The sequence below is a fragment of the Amblyomma maculatum genome, chromosome 2 (assembly GCF_055883805.1).
Source record: "Amblyomma maculatum isolate TAMU_Amacu chromosome 2, ASM5588380v1, whole genome shotgun sequence".
NCBI lineage: Eukaryota > Metazoa > Arthropoda > Arachnida > Ixodida > Ixodidae > Amblyomma > Amblyomma maculatum.
In genome coordinates, this window is record NC_139345.1 from 96,866,380 (window position 1) to 96,890,212 (window position 23,833).

At 43.7% G+C, this 23,833-nt stretch overlaps 1 protein-coding gene across 3 annotated transcripts in view; it reads left to right on the top strand.

Annotated features, from left to right (window-relative positions):
- Pgant5 (polypeptide N-acetylgalactosaminyltransferase 5) overlaps positions 1-23,833 on the top strand; it is a 276,290-nt gene that overhangs the window by 246,754 nt on the left and 5,703 nt on the right. For all 3 annotated transcript variants that reach the window (XM_084594794.1, XM_084594795.1, XM_084594796.1), the window contains 9 exons: positions 3,879-4,941; positions 9,236-9,404; positions 9,867-10,033; positions 10,756-10,811; positions 12,719-12,870; positions 14,653-14,823; positions 17,343-17,460; positions 19,739-19,919; positions 22,143-22,282. In XM_084594794.1, coding sequence (XP_084450920.1) covers positions 4,722-4,941; positions 9,236-9,404; positions 9,867-10,033; positions 10,756-10,811; positions 12,719-12,870; positions 14,653-14,823; positions 17,343-17,460; positions 19,739-19,919; positions 22,143-22,282 — 1,374 coding nt within the window. In that variant the 5' untranslated portion in view covers positions 3,879-4,721. The remainder of the gene's footprint in view (positions 1-3,878; positions 4,942-9,235; positions 9,405-9,866; positions 10,034-10,755; positions 10,812-12,718; positions 12,871-14,652; positions 14,824-17,342; positions 17,461-19,738; positions 19,920-22,142; positions 22,283-23,833) is intronic.

Here is a 23,833-nt window from a genome sequence, read left to right on the forward strand (position 1 = left end):
TTGTACAGCGGCGCTGTCAAGAAGAAGAAGAAAAAAAAGCTGCAGTTTCTCCCGCGTGGGGTTTTAGTATAATTCCACCCAATGCTTTTTTTATATATATATATTTCTTTTGCGCCGCCGGGTAGTCAACGAACGAAAAATACGCGAACGGTGGTGCGCTCGGGCACTTTTAGTTACGACGACAGACGACGACAGTGCCGCGAACAAAATTCTCTTGAAAAGTACATCGGACAGCTATAGCAAAACACCTCTGAGCAAAACAAAATCTTTTTGCTTTTGCCTTTTTCTACGGGGATGTTATGTGGGCAGTGGTCGTTTCGCCGGCGTCGTCGTCATGTATCGTAATATATCTTCCCTCTCTCCACCCCCAAGCTCGTTGACGCTAAATTGAATTGTTTCGGGCGAGCGCGATCATTCTCCCACTAAACCCTCGTCCCTCCCATTGTGTATGTGTGTGTGTGTGTGTGGTCGTAAAAGGAAGGAGAGAGAGAGAGAGAAAGGTGGGACCTTCGGTGGAGGTATAAAAAATGCGACTGCCGAAAGATCAGACTCGCGCACGCACATATCGAGGGTGGATGGAACACGAGCAGAGAACGAAGGCGCAAGAATAAGGGGTGGAGGGGGAGGGGAGGGGGGAGGGGGGGTACGAGGAATTTTGCGGCGATGCGTCTTCAGTAGTGATGTGTGGCGATCCTATCTCGTCCTTTACGGCAGAAAAGGTCCTTTTTTCAGAGGCGGAGGCGGCCGGCGCTCGTTCGGTGGTGAATAGCCAGATAAGCACTTATCGACGGAACAGCTGTTGTATCTGCGGCTCTGTTTCGTGGCCTGCTTCTTTGACGATGTCAAACCCTTTCCCTCCGTGCACCTCGGGATACCGCGTTTTTTTTTCCTTTTCCTTTCCTTTCTCTCTCGACCCCGCGCCGTAAATTTCTGGGTGGCCGAGGTAAATGCCGCGGCGGAGGTGATGGGTGCTTCTTCGCGCGTCGAGCGAGCGTCCTTTTCTTTGCCGACGGCCATCTTGGAGTGAGATCTCGCGCTCTTTTATGCCGCCCTTGCCTCTCGGCATTCGAGGTCGACGGCAGAGTTTGCTTCTCTCGCGTTTCTATATTATTCAATTTTCTTTCTTCTTCCTTCCGTTATTGGGCGGTTACCCTCGCCGCGCTGCACTTTCACGTTGTGTGCGCGTACTTGGCATACACCGCTCGACGGCCCACTATGTATACAGAGTTCCCGCAATGCCTTTATGCGCGCGGGCTGCAGCGGTATGCGCGCTCTTTATACGCAAAGTAACTGCTCTAGCCGGGGGCACCCATTAACTGCGCTTTATGCCGTGCGCTGTTCCCCCCCTCTCTCTCTCTCTCTCTCTCTCTCTCTCTCTCTCTCTCTCTCTCTCTCTCTCTCTCTCTCTCTCTCTCTCTCGTGGAACGGAGTCGTTTATTCTACCGAGTTTGTGATTCTCCACGCCGCGAAAGGCTGGTTTTCGTTTGACCTTTGCGTTTCCGATTTTAACCTCTCGTTGGTTTCGTAAAGTTTCTAGCGTGCGTGTCCGGGACATGGGTATGGGAGTTTGTCTATTGGTAGAGAAGCCGTTAGGCGTGTTTATGTAAACTAAATGGTAGTCTGTTACCGATTCATGTCCCAGTTTCTCAATACAAGAATCCATGTTTGTACTATCTTAATACCTATATCCTGAGTGTAAAATCGCTTTCCGTTAACGCGTGTCTGTTTTTAGGGCTATGTTTCTTTATACCTACAGCAGCTACACTAGTGCAGCAAAAAACCATTGGAGGTATTGGCGATTTGCTACACTATATATATAGTGTAGCTGGTGTAAGTTAGAATAATGGCCCTTCTACTTCGTGTTTGATAACTGCACGCGAGTGGCTTTGAAGATATAGTCGTGTTTTCTTTGAAATTTTTGCCGTCCGATTTCAACACGCACTAGTTACCGGCTGCGGCAAAGATTTTTCATTCTAACCCCGGGCGGTGGCGAAATGGCGGAGGCGCGCACCGTGTGGGCGCGGCGGACTCAGTCTTTTCATGTGTCAGATTGGCAAAGCGTGCTGTGTATGGATGCATGCTTGACTTTTCGCTCTACTGTTCGCGTATAAACTCCGAAACTAAATAAAAGTCGAAAGGCCGCCCTGCGCTGCCGATGCATATAGGCTGACGTGCGGTTTTCGGCTCATTTCGTTTCCGGAAAGGGTTAACCAACCGCGACGCGACGTTGATTAAGCGTCGCTTCGCGTCGCGTTTGCGGTCGTTTTGCGACGTTAAGCCGCGCTGCTTTCCCATCGTTAATCACACGCGAGCCACCGCATCGCCGTGTGGGCCGCTGCTGAAATCCTAGCACGCGCGGGGCAACTGCAGCCTCTGGCCTCACCGGGCGCCATGTCGGGGCGGCTTCCAACGCTCGCCAAGCCTTGACGGGGTTGACGTCGGACGTTTGCTGCTCTTCTCTGCTTCAACTGTGGTGCTTTCCCTTTGCTTTTTCTACCTTTACTTAACTATATACATTTTAGAATTAATCGGGCGTTCTGCATAAAAGACTTGACTAGTCGGCGCAAAGCACCGGAAAATCTTCAGAAACAGGATCGATCTTTAATTTATTTCAACCTGACGACTTTTCTTTTTTTCTTCCTGACGTTGAGTCGTCTAACTATGCATTTGCACAAAAAACGCTGGCGTGGTTTGTTTTCTATTCAACGCTTGTCGTTTTGTATATCACGGTTAGTTGAATTGTTTAGTTTTAATGTGCTGGTGTCGCCGACGATGCTCACACATCAACTTAGTTGAGCGATCAAACAGTTCCTTGTCAGGTCCATCTTTCTGGGACACTTCTGTGAGGCAGCAATGGGATATTGTCGGAGATTGTTAAGCACATGTGGATGCTTTTGATTTGTATCAAAAATTTGTTTCTGAAGATTTTCCGACGCTTTGCACCGACTAGTTAAGTCTGCCATTGAAAACGGTAAACGGGTGGTTGAAAATAATTGCCATGCAACTGTGGAATTTTGCAAGACATTTATCTGGATATATTTATAAAAATGCCTTAATCTTCCGATGCGTGGCGAAATTTTGCTTCCGATATTTGCCATGCACTGGCATTAAAAATTGGCTGGCATATAAAAAAAAAAATAAAGCCACTGGGGTTCGTTGTTGAAATATATATATATATATATATATATATATATATATATATATATATATATATATATATATATATATATATATATATATATATATATATATGAAGGAAAGAAGCCAACAGTCGGCGAGGCCAAGGAAAGCGTTGGGGATGGTACTTTTATCTTTTTTTTTTTTTTATGTTTACTTGGATAAGCACAGAAATTAGTAATTATAATCTGTTAAGGGGAAAGATAATTAGACACAAAGTAGAAGAACTGCGTTATTCGGAGGTCGTGGGTTCGGATCCCACCATCGGCACGTTGTTTTTTCTTCTACTTTGTGTCTAATTATCTTTCCCCTTAACAGATTATAATTACTAATTTCTGTGCTTATCCAAGTAAACATAAAAAAAAAAGATAAAAGTACCATCCCCAACGCTTTCCTTGGCCTCGCCGACTGTTGGCTTCTTTCCTTCATGTATTATAACGAGCACCCTCATTTCCCCTTGATTGATCTGCTTATATATATATATATATATCGCAAGAACTGCTGGCTTGCCCAGCGTGGATCTACGACTGTATTCATAGTTATCGCGCAGTTATACAGTATGTGAAAAAAAAAATTACGTTCGAGAACTCTTTTCCGGAATTTACCCACAATATCTGTGTATGAAGTGGTCTAAACGCTTTCCCACTGTGCGCCTTCCGCGTTTAACCTTTAGCTGTACCTTTTTTCGTTCTTCTATACAGGACGAGCACCACCGAGCCGTGTGCCAAGAGCCGCCAGCCTGGTCCGGCCAGCAGTTGAAGACCAATGTTGAACCACGGCCGCTCCAACGTCACCTGCGTCGGCTGCGTCACGTTACGCCAGGCGTGCTGCGGGGCCCACCTTCACACGACCATGCAGAGGCTCGCGTTATGACCAACCTACTTAGCCCTTGTTTGCTTCCGTTAGTTTAGGTTTTAGTTTCCTTGCTTGTCTACCCGCGTTTTTCTTTTTGTTTTTGTTTTTCGGCGCTCTTTTCCTCACGTGAAGAACCAGGGAAGAGGAAGAATTCGATAATGAGGACGGTTTCCTACGCTTAGTTTTATTCCGAATTTTCGCTGTTTTCTGGCTCCTCTCAAGATCACTCGTGTTTCTTTTGTTGGTGTCGGCTCGGGTCGAGGCGCATTTCGTCGGACATGCTCGTCTCCAGAAGGTGCAACGGGCGCTGGTCGCTACCGTCGTCGTCTCTGCGCGGCTTGCGCGATAATGCTCCCTAGGACGTTCTCTTCCCAGTCGGACAAGGAAGAAACCGTTGCTGCCCACTGACGGTAGTCACTACAACACAGAGAAGCTTGCACCGCTACTGACTGACCTGTGAGCCTCTGCCCCTCTTTGCGCGCCAGTCCGTTCACCTCCGGGAGAATCATCGGCTGGTGAAGTGACTGCGCGAGGGGACGTCGGCGAGTCTTCAGTTCCATCCGCGCCGTGCGGGTAGAACTTGACCTTCCCAGCCGCCTTTTGTGGGTATCCGTGAACGTTTCGTGGTGCAGTGCCAGTTACGTGTGTTGTGTGGTGAGGCAGGCAGGACAAGGGCCATAACAGCAGCCATGCTCCGGGTGCGCGTCCTTCGGCTGCACACGTGCAAGGTTGTGCTCGTCACGTCGCTCGTGTGGTTCGGCGTGGCCGCGCTGCTGCTCATGTACTACACCGAGTGCATAGGCTCCGGCTGCCTGGCCAAGTCGAGTTCCGCCGGCGCGGCTGACCGCATGCCTTCGCCCAGGTCGCTGCAGGCACCTCGTGGAGAGCTCCGAAGCTGGGTGCCCGTCGGTGAGTGCCGGTATTGTACCTTGGAGTTTGAAACCGAATTGGTTGTGCCATCGCTTCAGTTACGAAATTTTTTTTTTCCTTTTATGTGGTCCCACTGTATGGTCTGTTCATTTTTATTTTCAGAAATGCTGTCAGGAGTTCGCGCGCAGGCCTTAGTGCCGTTACTCAGTGCTTCCCGAGTTTTGACGCTAGTATACCTGTATAATAATTTCGAGGTGATCTGAGGCTTCTTTCTTTCTTTCTTTCTTTCTTTCTTTCTTTCTTTCTTTCTTTCTTTCTTTCTTTCTTTCTTTCTTTCTTTCTTTCTTGCTCAATGCGTTGCCATGTAGTGTTCTCTCGATTCATTATCATTTTTCGCGCAGATCATATATAAGCGCATGATAACTTCCAGAACATGCAGCTAGGTCAATAACGAGTATTTAATTCCTTTCCAGAGAAAAGATTGTGTCTGATCGCTTTCCTGCGTGTCCCTATAGACTCCCTTCTTCCTTGCTGCAGCGTTGCCCTCTAGAATAAATGAAGCGTATAGCTGGTGGGAACATATACATGCCAAATTTGGTCATCGCCTCTCTGCTTTCTGGCGCCGGCGCTGGGGAATAAGAAGGCTGTACAGCGCCAATAAACAGAACTTGCGCGCTGTGTGCGCCACAGAATGGGAAGTTCCGCAACTCTCTTCCGAGCTGGGCGGAAAGGCAGTGTGTGGGGGCTTCTGCTCTGCGGTGGTCCGCCTTCCGGAACGCGTCGCGGGAGAACGCTTCCGCGCCCTTGGCTGCGCTCGGCTCGGTCGCGCTCTCGGTGCGCGCATTTGACGCGCACGCTTGATAGATGGCGACGAGATTGCCCCGACACATTCATTACGCCCGGCGCCGAAAGGGAAAGCGCGGCGGACGCAATAGCACTAAGTGCTCCCCAGCTCCGTGTCCCTGTGAAGATTGCTGGGACGCTTTTTGTTCAGTCTGTAGACCTATTTTTCCGTGATTTTTTTTTTTTTTTCGCATTTCGAAGGCCGCATATATATCCGTGAACAAAGCTGTACTCCTCGGATATATAAAAAAGAAAAAAGCTGGTGCCACGTATAGCTCCTCGAAACCTTTCTACCCTCCCTACATTGGCTATGTGCGTCCATAAATCACTAACCGTGAGTCGGCCAATGTAGACATCCGCGGTCGCTTGTTGAATAATTTTTGAAGTCTTATGGGTCATAATGGCAACGGCTAAAGGCGCTCTAAGATTCTTTTAAAACAGTGCGGCGTAGAACTCTTGTAATATTTTTATACATTAGATAATATCGAGCAGCCAATTAAGACAGTAAGCGTTTGCTGCGTGATTAATTTCTATCCTAACCCTTAAAAAAAAAATAAACCTCGCCCATTTCAGAATCCATTCAATTTACTTGTAGCAAAAGGATTGAATTCGTTTTGTTGCTGTTCAGTATTTATCTATCACGAAAAACACTCCCCCGATTCTAATCCACGCCGCCATGTACGTACTTCAACCAACGACCGCGTTTGAAGTAAATGGTGCTGGATGTCAGGATAATCAGTGCTCCGAGTTTCAGTTGAGTGGCGGAAAAAGCGAGTCAGTTCGTCTTTTGCTGCCAGATTTCGAATATGCCAGCTAGCGAATTAGACGCTTAGGATAAATTTTAAGAAATATAAGGCTCCAATTATGGGTTATGGGTATTTATTAAGGCTGTGTTTGTATGTGTTCTTTTTGTCCCTTGTGTCCTAATAAGCGCTGGGAAATATGATTTCGAAAGGGGTTATGGGTGTTAACGATGTAAAAATGCCAGTAATATATTTTTTAAATTAAATATCGTAGTGCCACTAGCCGTTCCTGACCACACTATGCCAGATGGCAAACTTTCTCGAATACAAAAAAAAAAAGCAATATATATTATTTACTTGCAGGCGCCGACAGTGTTGACGGGAATACGCTGTTCCGTTTTAATTGCAATCGCGCCTTCCCTGTAGGGCATTGACTGCCGGCGCTTCCCCAAGACTAACGCCCATGTAAATTTGTGGCATCGAGAATGTTAATTCTGATCGCTGTTGTTCTATTCGCACAGGATAATCGATCGAATAGGTCGCGAACGGAGTGCTGGGCCAGTGTGTCACCGACACGGCAAGCAGTTGTCTAAATATCGGTCCTCAGGTCTGAACTGCACGCTGTGCATTGTTCCTACCCGCGCACCTTTATATGTGCGGGCAACGGCAGGTGCTGGAGGGGCGACGACGATGCCACCATCGCTGTGCCAAGAAACAGCTGCCGGCTGCTTAGTTTCGTTTTCGTTGCTTCGTCTTCGTTCGCGGCAGTGTCTTTACCACGATGTCGGCGGGTATCGGCAACTCGATAGCCAACGAGCTACCTAAGTTTAGCTGCGCGTCGCTGATAATTTTCAGTCACTGTCGCTGCCCTTGTAATGTAGCACTACTAGCCGCAATTACCGCAATCACGGATTTCGCCGATGTCTGTCCGAAGCCGCTCACTTTCTCTCTCTTCGTGAACTTGAAGGGGGAAAGAGAAGGTGGAGACGCGCGCGTCGCGCGGCCCAGCATTGAAGAGGCGAAACGGCCGCACAACTGCTGCACAAGCCGCTCTCTCTCTCTCTGTTCATCCGTCTCTGCTTGAACTTGAAGAGAAGGAAGGGGAAGTGGTGACGCCTGCGGCGCCCGCATCACGCGACATAACACTGGGGGGGGCGGAACGACCGCATATATTCACCCAGTGGAGTGAGAGTAAAACAGTGAGAGAGGGGCTTGTCAGTTGCGGACGTGGCAGAGTTGCTCGCGCGTCCTCAACTTTGGCACCTCTCTCCTTGCATCAGTCACTCCTTAGCCTTCACGGAGAGCAGACGCGCACGCGCGGTACCTCGGATCCGAGCCGCTCGCCACGTCGTGAAGCAGCTTGAGCGTACCTCCGTGCCTATAAGCAGTGCTGCGCACCTACTTCGCATTTGATTAACTATGCAAATCGGCAATCAACTCTCTCTCTCTCTTTTTTTTTTTAAGGCGTTGTAGCGCTCCGGCGCCTCTGTTTTCTTCGCTGCCGTCTGCGGGATCCTTCCATTCTTCCAGCTCGCCAAAATTGCGCGCTCGTCACACGCTGTTCGCCGTTTGTGCGTTGAAACCCTTTCGCACGCGACGTCGCCGCATGCGAAAGCCGCGTCGCACTAATGGCGCATCGTGAAACAGTTCGAGAGGAACTTTCGATGTCGAGGCACCGCCATAGCGCGTATCGAAGCATTTGACGAAATCGCCAAAAATACGTCGTTGGCGCGCAGTTCTTGTCTGAAAAGCGAGATACGGACATGAACAGTTTTTAGCAGTTCTTTGGAAGCTGTTCATTAGCAATTACGCCTTCATGTAATTTGACCGCCCTTTCCGGTCACTTGAACTTCGAACTTGAGGTTTTACTGTACATGCGGCAAATGCTGTGTACGCGGTTCGCTATTTGGTTAATATATAAGCACGCAGTCGCAGTATGAAGAGTGCTAAATTAATCGGTAATAGTGAAATTACTGCCAGGTGTAGCGCACACTTGGAGAAAAGTTTGCCAAGTGCACAGTTTAACATGCAGCATCTGAAAGATTTCTTGAATCTCCAAGGGATCTGCTGAGATTGATGTTTTTTGTGACCCCTGAACAGTCACAGTGCAACCGCATTTTACATTGCATTGTTTAGTGGTTTTACTTTGGCCGCTATATTGTTTTTTTCCTGTAAGAGACAGGATAGTTTCTTATATTTCACATTGATGTCTCGGTTAACTGTGCCTGTTTAAAGTGGTCTGGTACCTGATTACAGCATCACGAATCAGTGTCAAAATTGTTCAGTGCTGGCAAATAAGCTGCTGCTAGATTTGAAAAGTATTGAGGTTCTTGGAGATATGGGACTCGAAGATATGTGGAACGTGCAGAGAAAGTTGGGTTGCAAGGAACTTTTCTGGATCCCCTGTACATATTAAATTAAATCATTAGGCACCAGAGAACTGGATCCTGTTATAGTAATTACTTCTTGCTGCAGTGCTCTAGTTTATTTTCTTTTTCTTTTTTCTTATTTTTATGCCTATTTATTCACATCTCGAAAGCATGGCGCTTGTTTACCACACATTATATTCCGCATTCACAAAACTTTTTATTTTGAGACGTTTGGGAGGATTTCGTCACTGCTGGCAAGCTTCGCACATGATGACATGGATAAAACCTGGTGTCCAACGTTCATGTTTTAGTGCAGTTTAGGATAGCACATTTTCAGCTGTTGATATTGTTTATGGGGGTGATCTGCCTATTTCACAGAGCTTGCTGAAAACCCTACTGATTGGCCTGGTGAGCGTGGTCGTGGTGTCGAGATTGGGCCAGAGGAAGAGGCGCTCAAGAAAGAGAAGTTCAAGTTGAACCAGTTCAACCTTCTGGCCAGTGACCGCATTGCCCTCAACCGGTCATTGCCTGATGTGAGGCTGGAGAAGTAAGTGTTCAACCTGTATCATTACCTCGTTTACTGCATGGCTAATGTAGAGTAGTCATGTCTGGCTTTTCATACCTGCTGCGGCATTGTTTTCCAATGACACGGTGTTTGAATAACCCTGACCTTGATAAAGAAAAAGACTACATGAATTTATTTGGCCTACATTTCAGTGCAATGTGCAAGTAGAGCCAGCTCATGCAGTCTGTGGTTTTGTTGTATGGCAGAAGTAAAATTGCCTGTCCTGAAGAGTTTTGTGCCCTGCACCTAAAGTAAGCTTTATGGTCCAGTGATGGCAAGCCGGTTTTTTGAATTCTGTACATCCCAGCAAATGTGCTCAGGTGTGTTTAGTTGCAAGGATTACTGTGCAATGAAATATATTGCTTGCTGATATCTCTGTTTATTCTCTTAGGTGTCGGACCAAGCTCTTTAATGAGTATTACTGTGGCTCTTTTACCCCTGCAGGTGCAAAGAAAAAGTGTACCCCGAGAAGTTACCCACGACCTCTGTGGTAATTGTGTTCCACAATGAGGCTTGGTCTACTCTCCTGCGAACAGTGCACAGTGTCATCCGGACAGCACCACGAGCTCTACTTGAAGAGATCATTCTTGTGGATGATGCCAGCGAGAGGGGTGCGTGCTTTCTCTCGTGTTGCATGTTGACAAACCATCAATAATTGGGAATGTGTGGTGTTATGTCTGTTGATTTCATTTTGTTTCTTAAGTGGACCACTAAACCATCATCATTCTTTTAAGGCGAAAGCCTTTAACAGCTCATGAGTGGCATCCGCAGAAAGTGTGCGTGAGACGTGTCCACGAGTTTCCGCGGGATATCAGAGAGGTTCTGATATAATGGTGACAGTTATAATTAGTGATAGAAAAGGGTGAGAAAGAGACTCTCATTCTCTTGCTCCCCTCCTCCTCCTCTTTTCCACTCTCCCCTCCCTCTAGAGAGAGAGAGATAGAGAGTGGGACAGAGACTCTTTCCAGAGAGGGAGAGAGCCTCTTTCTCTCTCTCTCTATATGCCACAGCAAAGGAGGGAGAAAAAAAGAAAAAGAGAGGAACTTGGAGTAAGCCTGTGCATACATTTTCATTTCTAATACGCAAACTGTAATTTAGCAATTTAGAACCAAGTAGCAATCCTGTTGCAAACTTCAGAACTGCTAACACATTCAACGGGGCAGGAATACAGCACTTGGGCTTTGTGGAAGCCTGAGTGAGTCAAAGCATTATGAGTGAGTCCAAGTTTTGTTCCTTTGATTTATCTGCAGAGGCTAGGATTATTCAAAAGTCTGGAGTTGTTTTGCCCCGCAACTCCATTGTGTTTCTGAAAATATTCTTGCAACCTGTGCAGAACATTTGGGGAAGAAGCTGGAAGATTACGTCGTCAAGCTTGAAGTGCCTGTAAAGGTAAGCGACTTACCACTTGTCAATGTCCTCTAAGCCATGCTGTGCTGTGGTGACCGTTGCTCGTGGTCACCTTTATCCATGGTGACCACGCTTGGTGACCACGTTGCAGGGCTTGACCTGCCTTGTTAGTTGTAGGGTGAAATAGATGTGACACAAACAGGAAAAGCAATATAAATTAACAGCTTCCTTTGACTGCATAAGCTATGAAGATTATAATGTGATGAGTCTGGGCTAATTGGTAAAATAAAGGGAACACAAAAGCGCTGGAGGTGGGTTGTCCATGTTTTTTTCTTGTCACTGCCTTCAGTGCTTTTGTGTTTGTTGTGAAGCTTATGTAGGTTTTGCATTACAGGGTCACATTTTTAAAAGCATTAAGTTAGCTGTCATGCCACTGGTGTCATTGAAATGTACTGCTCCGGGCTGCTCAGTTCAGCTTCAGGACTGAAAGGCATATTTGTCAACTGCCAGAAACTGGGCACAGCAGGAGCCAAATTCCTGATTTGAAAGTTTTGGCACCATACCTTCCTCATCTCCACCCCACTTCCCTCTCCCTCATACGAAATTTCCCTCCTCACTTTTCTACCTGCTACCCATTGCCTCCCACCCTTTGTTCACTATAACACTTTGTTCAGTTTGCCTGTCTCTCCTTTCTTCTTTGAAAGTGGAAGGGGAAACTTCCCTCTCTTTACTTGCTCCCTGTCAACCAAAGCTTCATACAACAGACAGATTATGCCAAAATGAAAACACTGATGCTAAAGCATTTAAAATTTTTACTGTATTTCTGTGAGTAAAGTGACCTTTATAATATGTGAAAATCTTTCTCAATGCCGTTTACCGTATTTTGTGGTGTATAAAACGCGGTTTTCTGACAAAATTTTCGGTAGTATATGTGCTTTTTTTTTCCCGCAATGTTCTTAGGTGAACTTTATCGTGAAACTGTAACAGTAGCGACACCTGTGATTACAATGTTTACAGTCGTTATAGTGTTTAGGAATTGTACAACCGTCTCACTGGCAGAATGCCAAAAGGTGGCGACGTCCATGCTCCTCACCCTGGTTATGCTGCCAAGACAAGCCAGATCGAGCAGACTCTCTTTTCCAGTTATGACTTACAATATTGTTTGGTGGCTATTGCATGTGTGTTTTCTCTTTCCTGCATGTGCTTTTCCGCCGGCCTCAGAGTGCCCACTCGCAGTGACGATCAGTGTAGTGATTATGAGCGCAAAGAAGACGCCTAAGTGCTGTCGCGAGAAATTAGCAACTGCGTACCAAGATGAAGCCTTTCAAGGCTTTCAAGTAATAATAAAGTTCCTGCTCTCACTGAGCAAGAGTTTTTTTGCGCATAATTGTTGCCTTTATTTTTTTTATCATTTTTGCGCTCACGTAACAAATTTTCTTTCGGCACATAGCACACAATGGTCGAGCAAACGTGTATAGTCAAGTTCTATTGCCCTAACATGCATAAATTGAGGTGCGTCTTATATACCAATTTTTTTTGTTGAAAGCCTCTGAATATGAGGGGTGCGTCTTATACAAAGGTGCGTTTATAAAACGGAAAATACGCTATGCTACAATCTAAACGTTCACTTCTAACTATGTTATGGTATGAGGCAGCCTAATCGAAGCGATTGTTATTAGCATTTAGTGAGCATAAGGTCTGGTGCATATAAGGATGACATAATTAAGAAGTGTCCTAGCAATATTATTACTCGCAAGCGCGTTGATTATTGTGGGCTCTTTCTCCCAGCACTGCACTGAGGTTATGGCTGGTATTATATCACATCGTCCAGTGTGTGGTGGCATTGACAGAGCAAAAAAAAAAAAAAAAAACATAGTAAGATAGGTTGCTAGCTCGAACATGAAATGAATGATCTAAAAACATTTTTTAATTAATATTATTATGATCAGGTGATGCGGACAGGGAAACGCTCGGGCTTGATCCGTGCCAGACTTCTAGGAGCAGCTGCTGTCAAAGGCCAAGTCATTACGTTTCTGGATGCTCACTGCGAGTGCACCCAGCACTGGCTTGAGCCACTCCTGGCACGCATTGCTGAAGACAGGTGCGGAACTTGTTATAATCTATTTTCTCTTGGGGGATATTTCTACACTGCCTATATCATATGCGGAGTCCTGCAAAATGCACCCTATTTCATATGTATTCCTCCAATTATTTCAATTTCTTGTTTCGGATCAGCGACGATTACTCGCCCCATGTGGATGCATTCCCTTTCTAATAGCGCCATACATCATTTCGACAGAAAACAAGTGTTTCTTGGACTAAATATTAGCATGTCAAGGCTTCAAAAGAGTTGAACCCTGTTGGTAGGTTTTTCAAAGGAAAACACAAATGGCTAATTTTTTCTAGCTTGTACAGGTGTTGTTACGAACTGTCAAAATAATCGGAAACTGTAACGCTAACTCATTGGGATTTATGAAATAAACACTGTGAGAGTTGTGAAATCATTTTGTGTCCCAAAGGTGCATTTAATGCCAGATATCCAGAAAAGAAAAATTGGTTCATATGAAAAAAGGAGTCAGCAACGAAATGGTAGCAGGTATGTGACTAAGCATACTATTGACTAAGCGAAATAGGTTTTGCTACATTTGATGGTAGACGTTAGAAAGTGTGCTAATAACAATATAAAGGATACTGAATTCACTTTTTTTTATTGGTTCACAGGATGGAAAGGCATAGTATCTGTCACACTTGTTTCTGTGGACACCTGAACCGCACCCCTAAGGGAAGGGAGGAGGGTTGGAAAGAAAGTGGATAGAGAGAAAAAAAGATGAAATTTTACTAGATAGAGCTTGCATTTAAGAAAGACGAATGTGTTCAAAATGCGCACGATTGTGTGAAACGCATTTCAAAAGGTTATCCTGGAATGCATGTCTGCCATGCTTCTGTAGGAAGCAAGCTTGCATAGCTTACTTTCTGTTTTCGCTATGAACTCCAAAAATGTCCATGACAAAAGCTGAATAAAGGTCACACAGGGCCAAAACAAGAATGTTTAGTAAGGGTTAATGGCTCGAAAATTAGAATTCTGAAGAAATTTTAAATTGCTTTACATGGTGAAATGTGCTTGTTTATGTGCGTGTGCACTAGTGTGCTTGTTCCACTGGCGTCAATCATTGCTCATTCTGATGGTGACACTTCATTCACAATAATAAGAAACATATCTTTAGAACTTGAATTTCTGTGGTTTGCATCTAGCTACAATCTGGGTAACATTTAGAGAACTATACAAGAAAGCGTTGAAATTTAATATCCTCCTGATTGCGTCTTTCATTGGATTGTGCGCAGGAGAACCATGCTGTTACCACACTGTTGTGTGAGAGAAGCAGCAGAGCACCAATAAGCTGAATAGTGCTGCATCATTTACCTATTATTCTGGTAGCTGATGCACTAGTTATTGTGTTACCTAGTAGGTTGAAGGAACCACCACTGTCAGTTATGCAGTTGTGCCTATTGGTTCCTAGATCATCTTTTACTCTGGTATTTACTGAGCACACAGCTGTCCATCTTCTTTGCCCCTGTCTAATCCTGGCACCTTCCTTTACTGTTCTCATAGTTGTGTAATTGACTGTCTAAGCTCTGACTGCACACCAGCATTGGTCATAGCTTGTTTACTTTTGTAATTTATGCGGGAGCTGCTATTTCGTTACCACGTTTCTAGCAATAGATTTGTTGATTCTTTTTTACTAAAGGCCAACACATTATCGGCATGTATATCGTTGTTACTGTATGCATATGAAGCGTAACTAAAACATAGGTCTCAACTTTTTTTTGCTCTGTTCACCACCTTTAGCAGAAATTAACATTAACAAGTGTTGCTTGTTCCCAGGACCCGAGTGGTATGCCCAGTGATAGATGTGATTAGTGACGAGACGTTCGAGTACATCTCAGCCTCGGATATGACCTGGGGTGGCTTCAACTGGAAGCTCAACTTCCGATGGTACCGAGTGCCGCAGAGAGAGGTGGATCGCAGGGGTGGAGACCGCACTTTGCCCATCAGGTAACGTCGTGCTATGTCTTGCTCGTCCATTGCCATCCACATGGCTAGTGTGCCCTAATGTAGTACTTATGACATCTTCATGAGCCTAGTGATTCTGCACATATTAATCTTGTGCATTACCGCAACTAAGTCTTCACAAACCAACTAGCCTTTATCGCATTGTTGTGGTTCTTGCTGACAAGTATTACTGTTGTTACCCTTCCTTCAACAGCCTCTTTTCCTTTTCTTGTGTGTGAAATTTGGTGTCCCAAAACAACTTTGGCTATATGGGACACTGTACGTAGTTGGAAAACTTTGGGTCTAAAACAGAATTGGACGAGATTATGCATCATTGACTAGCTTCAGAAGTTCTTACCCACAAAATGAAATCAGCCTTCTTTTTGTTGCTCTTCAACCTGCAGCTTATGAGGAATAATGGCTTCTATAAGAAGTCATCCATTTTGTTAGCATGGTCCCTGGGGAAGACCTAGCAAGGACATCATTGATTATGAATCTCAAGCCATTTATAATGACAGTCCATATTGAGTGCATTCTCTCTCTCTGGTTGCATCAGACTTGTTGAAAGCTACAATGTGGACAAAATATATTTACAGTCTGGCATATCGAATTCAAAGAAGATTGCGAAGTATAGCTTGGTTCATCGGTGATTCAGTGTGTAAGATATTGGGCAGACACTCTGTTCTGAAGGATATGATGCAACAGTATTACTCCATCCTGAAGGGTGTGATGCAACAGCATTAATGGCTCCCCTTTGGTGGCTCCACTTGGAGATCCTTGCTCGTGTCCTTTCACTCTGATGCTCACTTAATCTATAATCTGTTATCTGTGCCTCTATTATTCCACACATACTCATTAGAACAGAGTCATACCTATGTGAAAGATTGCTCAACATAGATATTAGCCTCACCTTTAATCAAGCCACGCAAATGTGCCTCAAAAGCATAGCCGGAGTTGGCAGTATCCACCAAAGTCAACCATGTTATGTGGTCTCGTGATGTCACACAGCCCGACGACCAGTCGGTGCATGGCGCCAACTGCCACGTGACTGAGCCATGCCCGTTATTTTTCGCTCACAAAGCTGATATGAGGTTTTCTGAAGAATGTTGTGTTAAAAATAGCTACAGATAAGATTATTTTTAACTGAAATTGAGAATGCATTGCAGACATGCTAATGGTGTGCGTTTTGCAGGGAAGTGCCCGCTCCTGCATGCTAACAGCACTTCATGCACACACAAAATGTTGCTTGGTCTATCCTGCTTCACATCAGAGGCACAGAAAATAATGCTCTGGAGCTAGCCACTGCTTACTGTAAGATGTCTAATCCTCTTACAAGTATGCTAAAGATGAAATAATAGCTGATTAAAATTAAAATAAAGTTAGTTTCTGTAACGCTTCTGACAGCAAAGCATGTCGTGCTCGGGTCACCACTATTTTTACTTTAGTCGGCTTCACCGTACGGGATAGCGACATGGAGTGGAAAATTGGTACCGGAGACCAAAGGCCACCTTCGCATTTCTTCTTCAACTTGCGACATAGCATCACAGCACTGTCAGCAGGTGCCCCAGGACACACAGAAAAGTGACCGAAGCATGCCATTAGAAGATGCACCACCACTTACAGGGAAGCGGCACGTCATTCAAAGTTTTGGAGAAACTAGATTTAGAGATGCTGCGCAGCTTTCACATACTTTTACGCAGGATTTTTATTCGGATAAATCTGTATGTTTGATATGGCCAATAATACTAAATACCCAGGTTCTACATATCGTGGTTCCACTCCAATAGGGAAGTAATGTGGTGCAAATGGGAGTAACGCTTTTTTTTCATGCCAGTCTGTTCTTGTTACACATTTTCACTTGTGCAACGAAAGTGATTGTCTTAGCCTCACTCATACCTCATAACACTTGGCAGTTAAGGCATCGCTCTAAAACTGCCAACTTTCGGGTTTTGGTCAGCCGTCCCTTTGAAGCAGACATTAAATTCTTATTTTGTGAATGGCTGTTCAGACATATAAGAGTTCAGTGATCACGTTATTGCACTTCGTTGTGTTTCTTCCAAACTGTTAGTGGTGTAGTCGCTACCTCTCTTAGTTTTTGCCATGCATTCAGAGAGATTTTACCATGAGCGTCATCCTATTACTGCTACCACAAAAGCTGCCAATAGGTGTAATTTCCTAATATGTGGTAAATTTTATCTGTGTCTGGAACTGCAAGGCTGATGAAATGATGAGTTTTGTGTGGAATGTTTCTTCACACATTTACATGGGGGAAAAAGCGAGAACCTGGCAAGGTATTCTACGATGCAAAAGCTTCAGAGAATAGCTGTAAAATTCAGTGTATCGTGCCTCCGCACTTGGTGCTAACTACAGTCTTATACAGTGTGGCAAGGAGTGGTAACCGCCAATAATCAATGCCCCTTTCTGGTGTAAATGCGTGCAGTAAGTGCAGGAAATTTTTTTTTTTTTTTTTTTTTTTTCTGTAATGAGCTTCACGCAGAATTTTGTCGGAATTACTATTTCAGGACGCCCACCATGGCAGGAGGCTTGTTTTCAATTGACAAGGACTACTTCAACGAGCTTGGCAAGTACGATGAAGGCATGGACATCTGGGGAGGAGAGAACCTTGAGCTATCATTCAGGGTGAGTGGCACACTTTTGACCATCAGGTGCTGAAGGTGCCTGAACAGCTTCTTCCATATTCTGCACAGGCTCACGGACTTCTCAGCGACACAGGCATCAGATCTTATAAGCAAGGCTATGAGCAAACAAGTTATCATCTTGCAGTGTGTCTTACAGCAACATTGTTTTAAACATAGAATCAAGTCCTAGCGAATAAGAAATGGTAAGGGTGCATTTGCCTGTAGCACCTCATATTGAAGTAGTCTGTTAAGGTGAAAGCCTTGTAAGGCTCACGAGATGCCAAATCTGAGGTCGGAAATCGTCCACAAGATGTGATCCCCCGAAAGTGGTCCCAGTCACATGATTATGTGAATAAGAAACCAAAAGTGAATCTCGTCCACGCCAGAACTCCAACCAGCATCTTTTTGCTAGAAATGCCGCTGGGATCGTAAAGTGTGTCAGGAAGTGGATGTGGAAAATAAGTGCTGTGGTGATTGAAGTGTATACTGGGAGAATTTGCATGGAGTGTGAATAAAAAATTGAAAAAGTTTACCGAATCGTCCAACTGTGCTTTTGCTTTCACATTCTTTGGAAGTTCTAAGCATCCTCCATAATTTCTTGCTTCCCGTTAAGACGAACTCAATTAGAACAAATTCTTGGATAAAATGGACCGCACGAGACCATTTGTTTGGTTTTCCATAGTATTCCCTCTGTGAACAAAGAAAAGGAACCCTTTTGAGATTGTTTCAAGAGTCCTTCTTTAAAGACACTTTCACAGCAACCAAGAACCCTGCCGACTCCATGCAGCTCTGTCAAAAGAAGATAAAATCTATATTTTAATACTTCTACGCAGGAAAGCAAATACCCTTAAGATGGAATCTATGCACCTTTGCACAAAACTGCGAGGAAGCTGCCTTGTGGGAATGTGTTGTCTCGTGAGAAGCCTTCTTGCCAGGGCAGAAAAAATAGGATGCCATAATTATGGCAAAAAGAAATATGCACAGATCTTGGCATCACGCAGACGTCGCACGGCTCTCATTGCCTCTTTATGCACATACGTGCAAAGTGCACCCACTCGTTGGCATGGGACTTAAAATGATACCTAGACCGATTCCATTTTCAAGTAGGATGAAGAGAGCTTGTTTCTTGCCTAGCTCCTTTCATGCAAAGTGCAATGAATGCTCTGTCTGCATTTATTATGCGTTCCTCTCTGTGAAAGGCAGTCTTACACATTGGTTTTGTAGAACATATATGTGTGGACAGACTTGCGATGCTTACATATATTTATTTAGGAGCAGTTGTGGTTAAGATAGTTATTTTTTGATCCATTCCGTTTCATCCTACAAGTAGTCTATCTGTGTGAAAACTCGTTGCTAATATGTATGTTACGGACTTTTTTTGTTGCCTGATGATATGAATTTCTAGATAATATGAATATTTTGTGCTACCTTGTGATAATTGTACCATTGAGACTTTAGTTTACAAAAGCAGTGACTGCATATTTTATTCTGTAATAATAACCACTTACTACTACTTTATGAACATGTTGTTATACTGCAGTAGTGGCCTTATGGTTTGAGGGCGTATGCAGTGTGCGTGGGAGGTGCGGGGTTCGATCCCCAGTGCCACCACGTACCCTACGGTGTTCTGACAAGGGTCAGCTTTCCCCTGGCTTGGCGCTTGCCTTATTTGGATGCATTGCTTGAAAAAATGAGTCTTCGACCTCGCCTTGCGGAATAGGATAAACCAATTTGCTGTGGTGCTCTTTCGACAAGCTACCCTGGGACCGTTAAAATAAACCCATCATCATCAGGATGATGTGACGAATAGCCACCATAAAATCTGGCACAGGAAGTGATGGTGACCAGCGTATGAATTTTCTGCAGGATTTATTTGCAGTTGTTGTAAGTGCATGTAACTGCATAGCTTTCTTCACTCTTTATTGCACTACCTGCAGTTAGGGTACTTTCAGATAATTAGCAGTAAATACAGAGCTGTGGTCACAGGTATCTTCCTCGACATGAACTGAGAATGATAGTGCAAATTTGAGCAGTATTGCTTTTTTTTTTTCTAAACATTACATTGCCTAACGCAAGTCTTTCAAGTGAAGCAAGCTTATGTTTAGAAGTCTTAGTCCTTTCTTTTTTTTAAGCACGCCAAAAAAAGATGCTGCTACAGAACAAGTTTGACAGGTCAGCTCTCAGAAGGGGCAAAAATGCTCATTTCGGCATTTTTCTGGTGTCTCTAATCAGTGCATTCATATGCGTTACATGCGTGCCTTCAATATTTTTTTCTCCAGATCTGGATGTGTGGGGGAGAGCTGGAGATAGTGCCATGCTCACACGTGGGCCATGTCTTCAGGAAATCAACGCCATATTCGTTTCCGGGCGGGACGAGCCGGATTGTCAACCACAACAACGCACGTTTGGCTGAAGTGTGGCTTGACGAGTGGAAGGACTTCTACTTTGCTATCAACCCAGGTTTGTTTGTGATACCTAACACTGGTGTGCCCACTACAAAAGGCATTTTTGGGGGGGACATAAATTTAATGTTCAAAGTGCATTGATATGGGCACTTTGGAACTGATGAGCTTTCGAAGGCTTAAAGATTCAGAAGCACAGATTTTATGAAGCCGAAGCAAGACTTTGCAGATAGCTCAAAGTTTTGTCATTAAGCTGATACCGCAAAGGCGACTGGCAGTTGTGGGCGCGTGAAATGCAATGTATTGGACAGGCATGGATTGTCAGCAGCTTTCACATTAGTGTATTAACTGTCTCATACCTTTGGACTGTTTAAATATGCTTGTTTAGCACCGTATAATGCTCTGCAGATATAATTCTGCTTTATTTTTTTTATTTTTTTTTGCTGTTGCATTGTATATTTTTGTATAAAAATATAAGAAACCAGCAAATTGTATATGCGCATGTTGTGGTGGCATTTGTCACATGTGTTGAAGAGGTTGTACATGGGACCAAAGAAAAGCGAGCGGTGATCTCTTTCTTTGCAGCTGAAGGATGATGCAAAGAGGTTTCCTCATTTTTAGAGCATTAACCTTAATGCAGCCTTAAAAAGAATGAATGTAGAGTGTTTTGATTGACATATAATTAAAGGTTGAATTTTCTGTTTCAAACAGAATAGACTACATAATAACGATAATAATACTAACGATAATAATTGGTTCACAGGAAAGAAAAGGCGCAGTGTCTGTCTCACTTGTTCCATGGAAACATGCAGATTTCAGTTTTCAAAGTTTGGTTTTAACGAAGAAAGAAAACTATTCTTGGCATGCTAGACATAGCTAGCTAGTTGTTAAGTACTATTGGGAACAAAGGTCTCTGGACCACATTTCTGGCAATTTTGGTCTATAAGCACAATGTAAATGAATTTAGATTTCTCCTTATTTCTCTAACAGGCATGAAAGAACTAAAGTACAACTTTCACATCGACAAGCATGGTTCAAGGCTACTCGCTGATACGAAAATAATACGCTTTGGTTGCAGTTTGTGCGGTCCACAGACTTTTGTCCACAATAGTACATTAAAGCGCACTTAATCAAAGCTGAAAATTAGCTAAATAGTGAAGCTAGGAGCATTATGGTGGTGATATTGGTAGATGAGCGGTGCAGTTATACGATTTGACAGTTATACGATCTGCCAAACAAGGAGAGCTATAAGTACTACCATTTGCACTTTAAATACTGGGGAATAAATTATTTGTGCTGGCAAGAACTCCGAGGCAGAAATGACTTTTGAATGCACAGGATTATCACTTTGAGTTCTTAAGAAAAGTCATTCATTCATTGAAAATACCATATGTTCACTCCCCCCCATTTTCGAAAAGCAAGAACAAAAAAGCCCAGCCTTCTACTTATAATTCTAGGCATTATAACTTGTCATAGGCACTTCATAATATTGACAAATATGCATTATTTTTTGTTAACATTCTGTACAATTACTGCTGGCATTGCATTGGGTGGATTGCATTGGATTAATTACTCATTTCTTATTGAGACTTAAGTGCCAGAAGCCAGCAGTTTAGTTTCTGAAAATTTATCTCTAAGGTAGACAGAAATCTGTGGCTCTTCATTCCTTATGCAACCATTTGTTCATGCACAACATTCCTGTAGAACTTCACTAGTTGATTCATAATAGATAAAGGAAAGAACTGCGTGAACTAGACAGTGATTGAGAAAAGGCAAAGGATGCACATAGGTTTCCACGAGTTTTTGGTTAGTCTTTGCCCCTTCTTTGTGTTTAGTTCGTATAGTTTGTTCTTTGCATTTTACCTTCTGTCTAACTCCTTATAAAGAAGTCACAACCTTTTAATTCTGTGCCTATGTTCTAACATCTAGCGTTTCTGTTTCTCTTTTAATTTTAACCTCAAAGCGTGAATGTTTTTCTGAGTTGGTCAGACATCCTTTAGCAAAAACGAATGCAGTGGAAAACATTACAGGAACGAGAAGACAGTAGTGTTGTTCTTTGCATGCGTTTTTGTCTTCACATTCCTGTTGTTGTTGTTTGCTGCTGTGCTACTTTTCATTGATGCATGACTTGCTGGTTTTGAACAGGGCCCTATTATCTACATGTGAGAAAACTATACCTGTTCAGAGGATTTGTTTCTTCTTTCTGCATGTTTTGACACTGGAGCTTTTTGTGTACAGATATGACGAGCACTGCGTGCCTTTTTTTTTTTCTTCCCTTCAGCGGCCAAGAACGTGGACAAAGGCGACCTGTCGTACCGAAGAGCGCTCCGTACTAAGCTAAAATGCAACAGCTTTAGGTGGTACCTGGAAAATATTTATCCAGAGTCTCACATGCCCCTTGATTACTACCATCTTGGTGAGGTAAGCAGCTGGACATATGCTCAGTGCTGTGGCCCCTTTCTCTAGTGCAGGTGAAAAATTATTTGCCTTAAGTTTTCTGTGAGACTACCTGGAAGAATGGACCTGCTTTTTTTGAGACAGTAGTAATTTATTACAGAACTGCTTTAAGCCTATTCTGAGTGTCAATGAACTGGTAATACAGAGACATTCCTGCTATAGCGTCCCACTGTTGCACGTTTTTTTAATTGGTGTTGCATTGCAATGTTGCATTGCGGTGTTGCATTGCGCACTCATGTATGGCTGTAACTTTGGCTCAGATATCTTAGAAAAATGAAATCTACAAAGAGCAACTGCATTTTGTTTATAGGCAATTTTAATTTCGCGGCACATTTTCCGGCATGCTGTCAAGTGCCAATAAATGCCTGCTGCTATCATTATATTATTATCATTGTACCCTTTTCTTATCATCTCCTTATGCAATTTTTTTTTTTTTTCAGTTGTCAGAATCTTGTGGAAGTACCTCTTTTGCACGAATACGGCAACTTTGTTACGAATACAATGCAAATTTTGTTTCATTAAAAATCCACTATAGTAAAGCCATTCAGGCTAGCAAAACATCTTTACTTATCTGTTGTTGGTAATGACGTGGGCCTGAAGATGCTGTTTGTTAATTAAATGAATACTTTCTAAACAAATATTAGTTTATGAAGGAAACTCTCCGAAATACCTTCTATCCTTCTCTTATTGTCTCTTTATGAGTATTGTCAGTTATCAAAAATATTATGCTTACATTTTTTGGAGGTACCTCTTTTGCACGAATGTAGTGTGGTTAAAATGCAATGCGGGTTGAAAAATCAAAGTGCTCCATGAACAAGGCGTCTTCTTCCACTGTTTCTGTGATTTAAGTGGCAGTAGTTGAGAAACGCACACGACACAGTCAAGCATGACAAAATTGCACATGCTGCACCTTCACATCTCGTCACCACTGTTTTGTGCTTCATGTTGTAAAGTGCCTCCTTCTCTCCTTATTCATAGCCAACTTTATTTTTTCTGCACGCTGGATGCTTTGCCTCACGGTACAAGGAACTCGTAAAGCTGGCTTCTCCTTGGAGCTGGGGTGACTAGTGGTAAAGCAATCTAAAAATAAAAAAATAAACGGAGGAACAAAACTTTTTGTTATTTGTTTTTATCTGAAAAAGAAAAAAAGAAAACATTTCCCTCGTATTCCCAGGTTGCATGCCAGCCTCGATGTCATTTCGGGGGAAGTGCGTTGGAGCAGTCAGGCGAATGATGCGTAATGTGTTACGCATCACTGCAAAGGATAAAACATGAACCCAAAAATTTGATGTCTATACCAGCTAGGTTCAAGTAGTAGCATCAGGCTGTGTGGCAGAACAAAGCGTTTTCTTCAAGATACAGTTGTAAAATGTATCTGGAAAATGCCGATTCTATGTAAGGTCCGTACCTCTCCGCAGTTGTGAAAGAAAGTGTGGCCCTTCGTGGAGTATATGTGATAATCCAAAGACACCCATTGGTGTGTCCTTTGCAGCCCTTGTGCTGCTTTAGAATGTT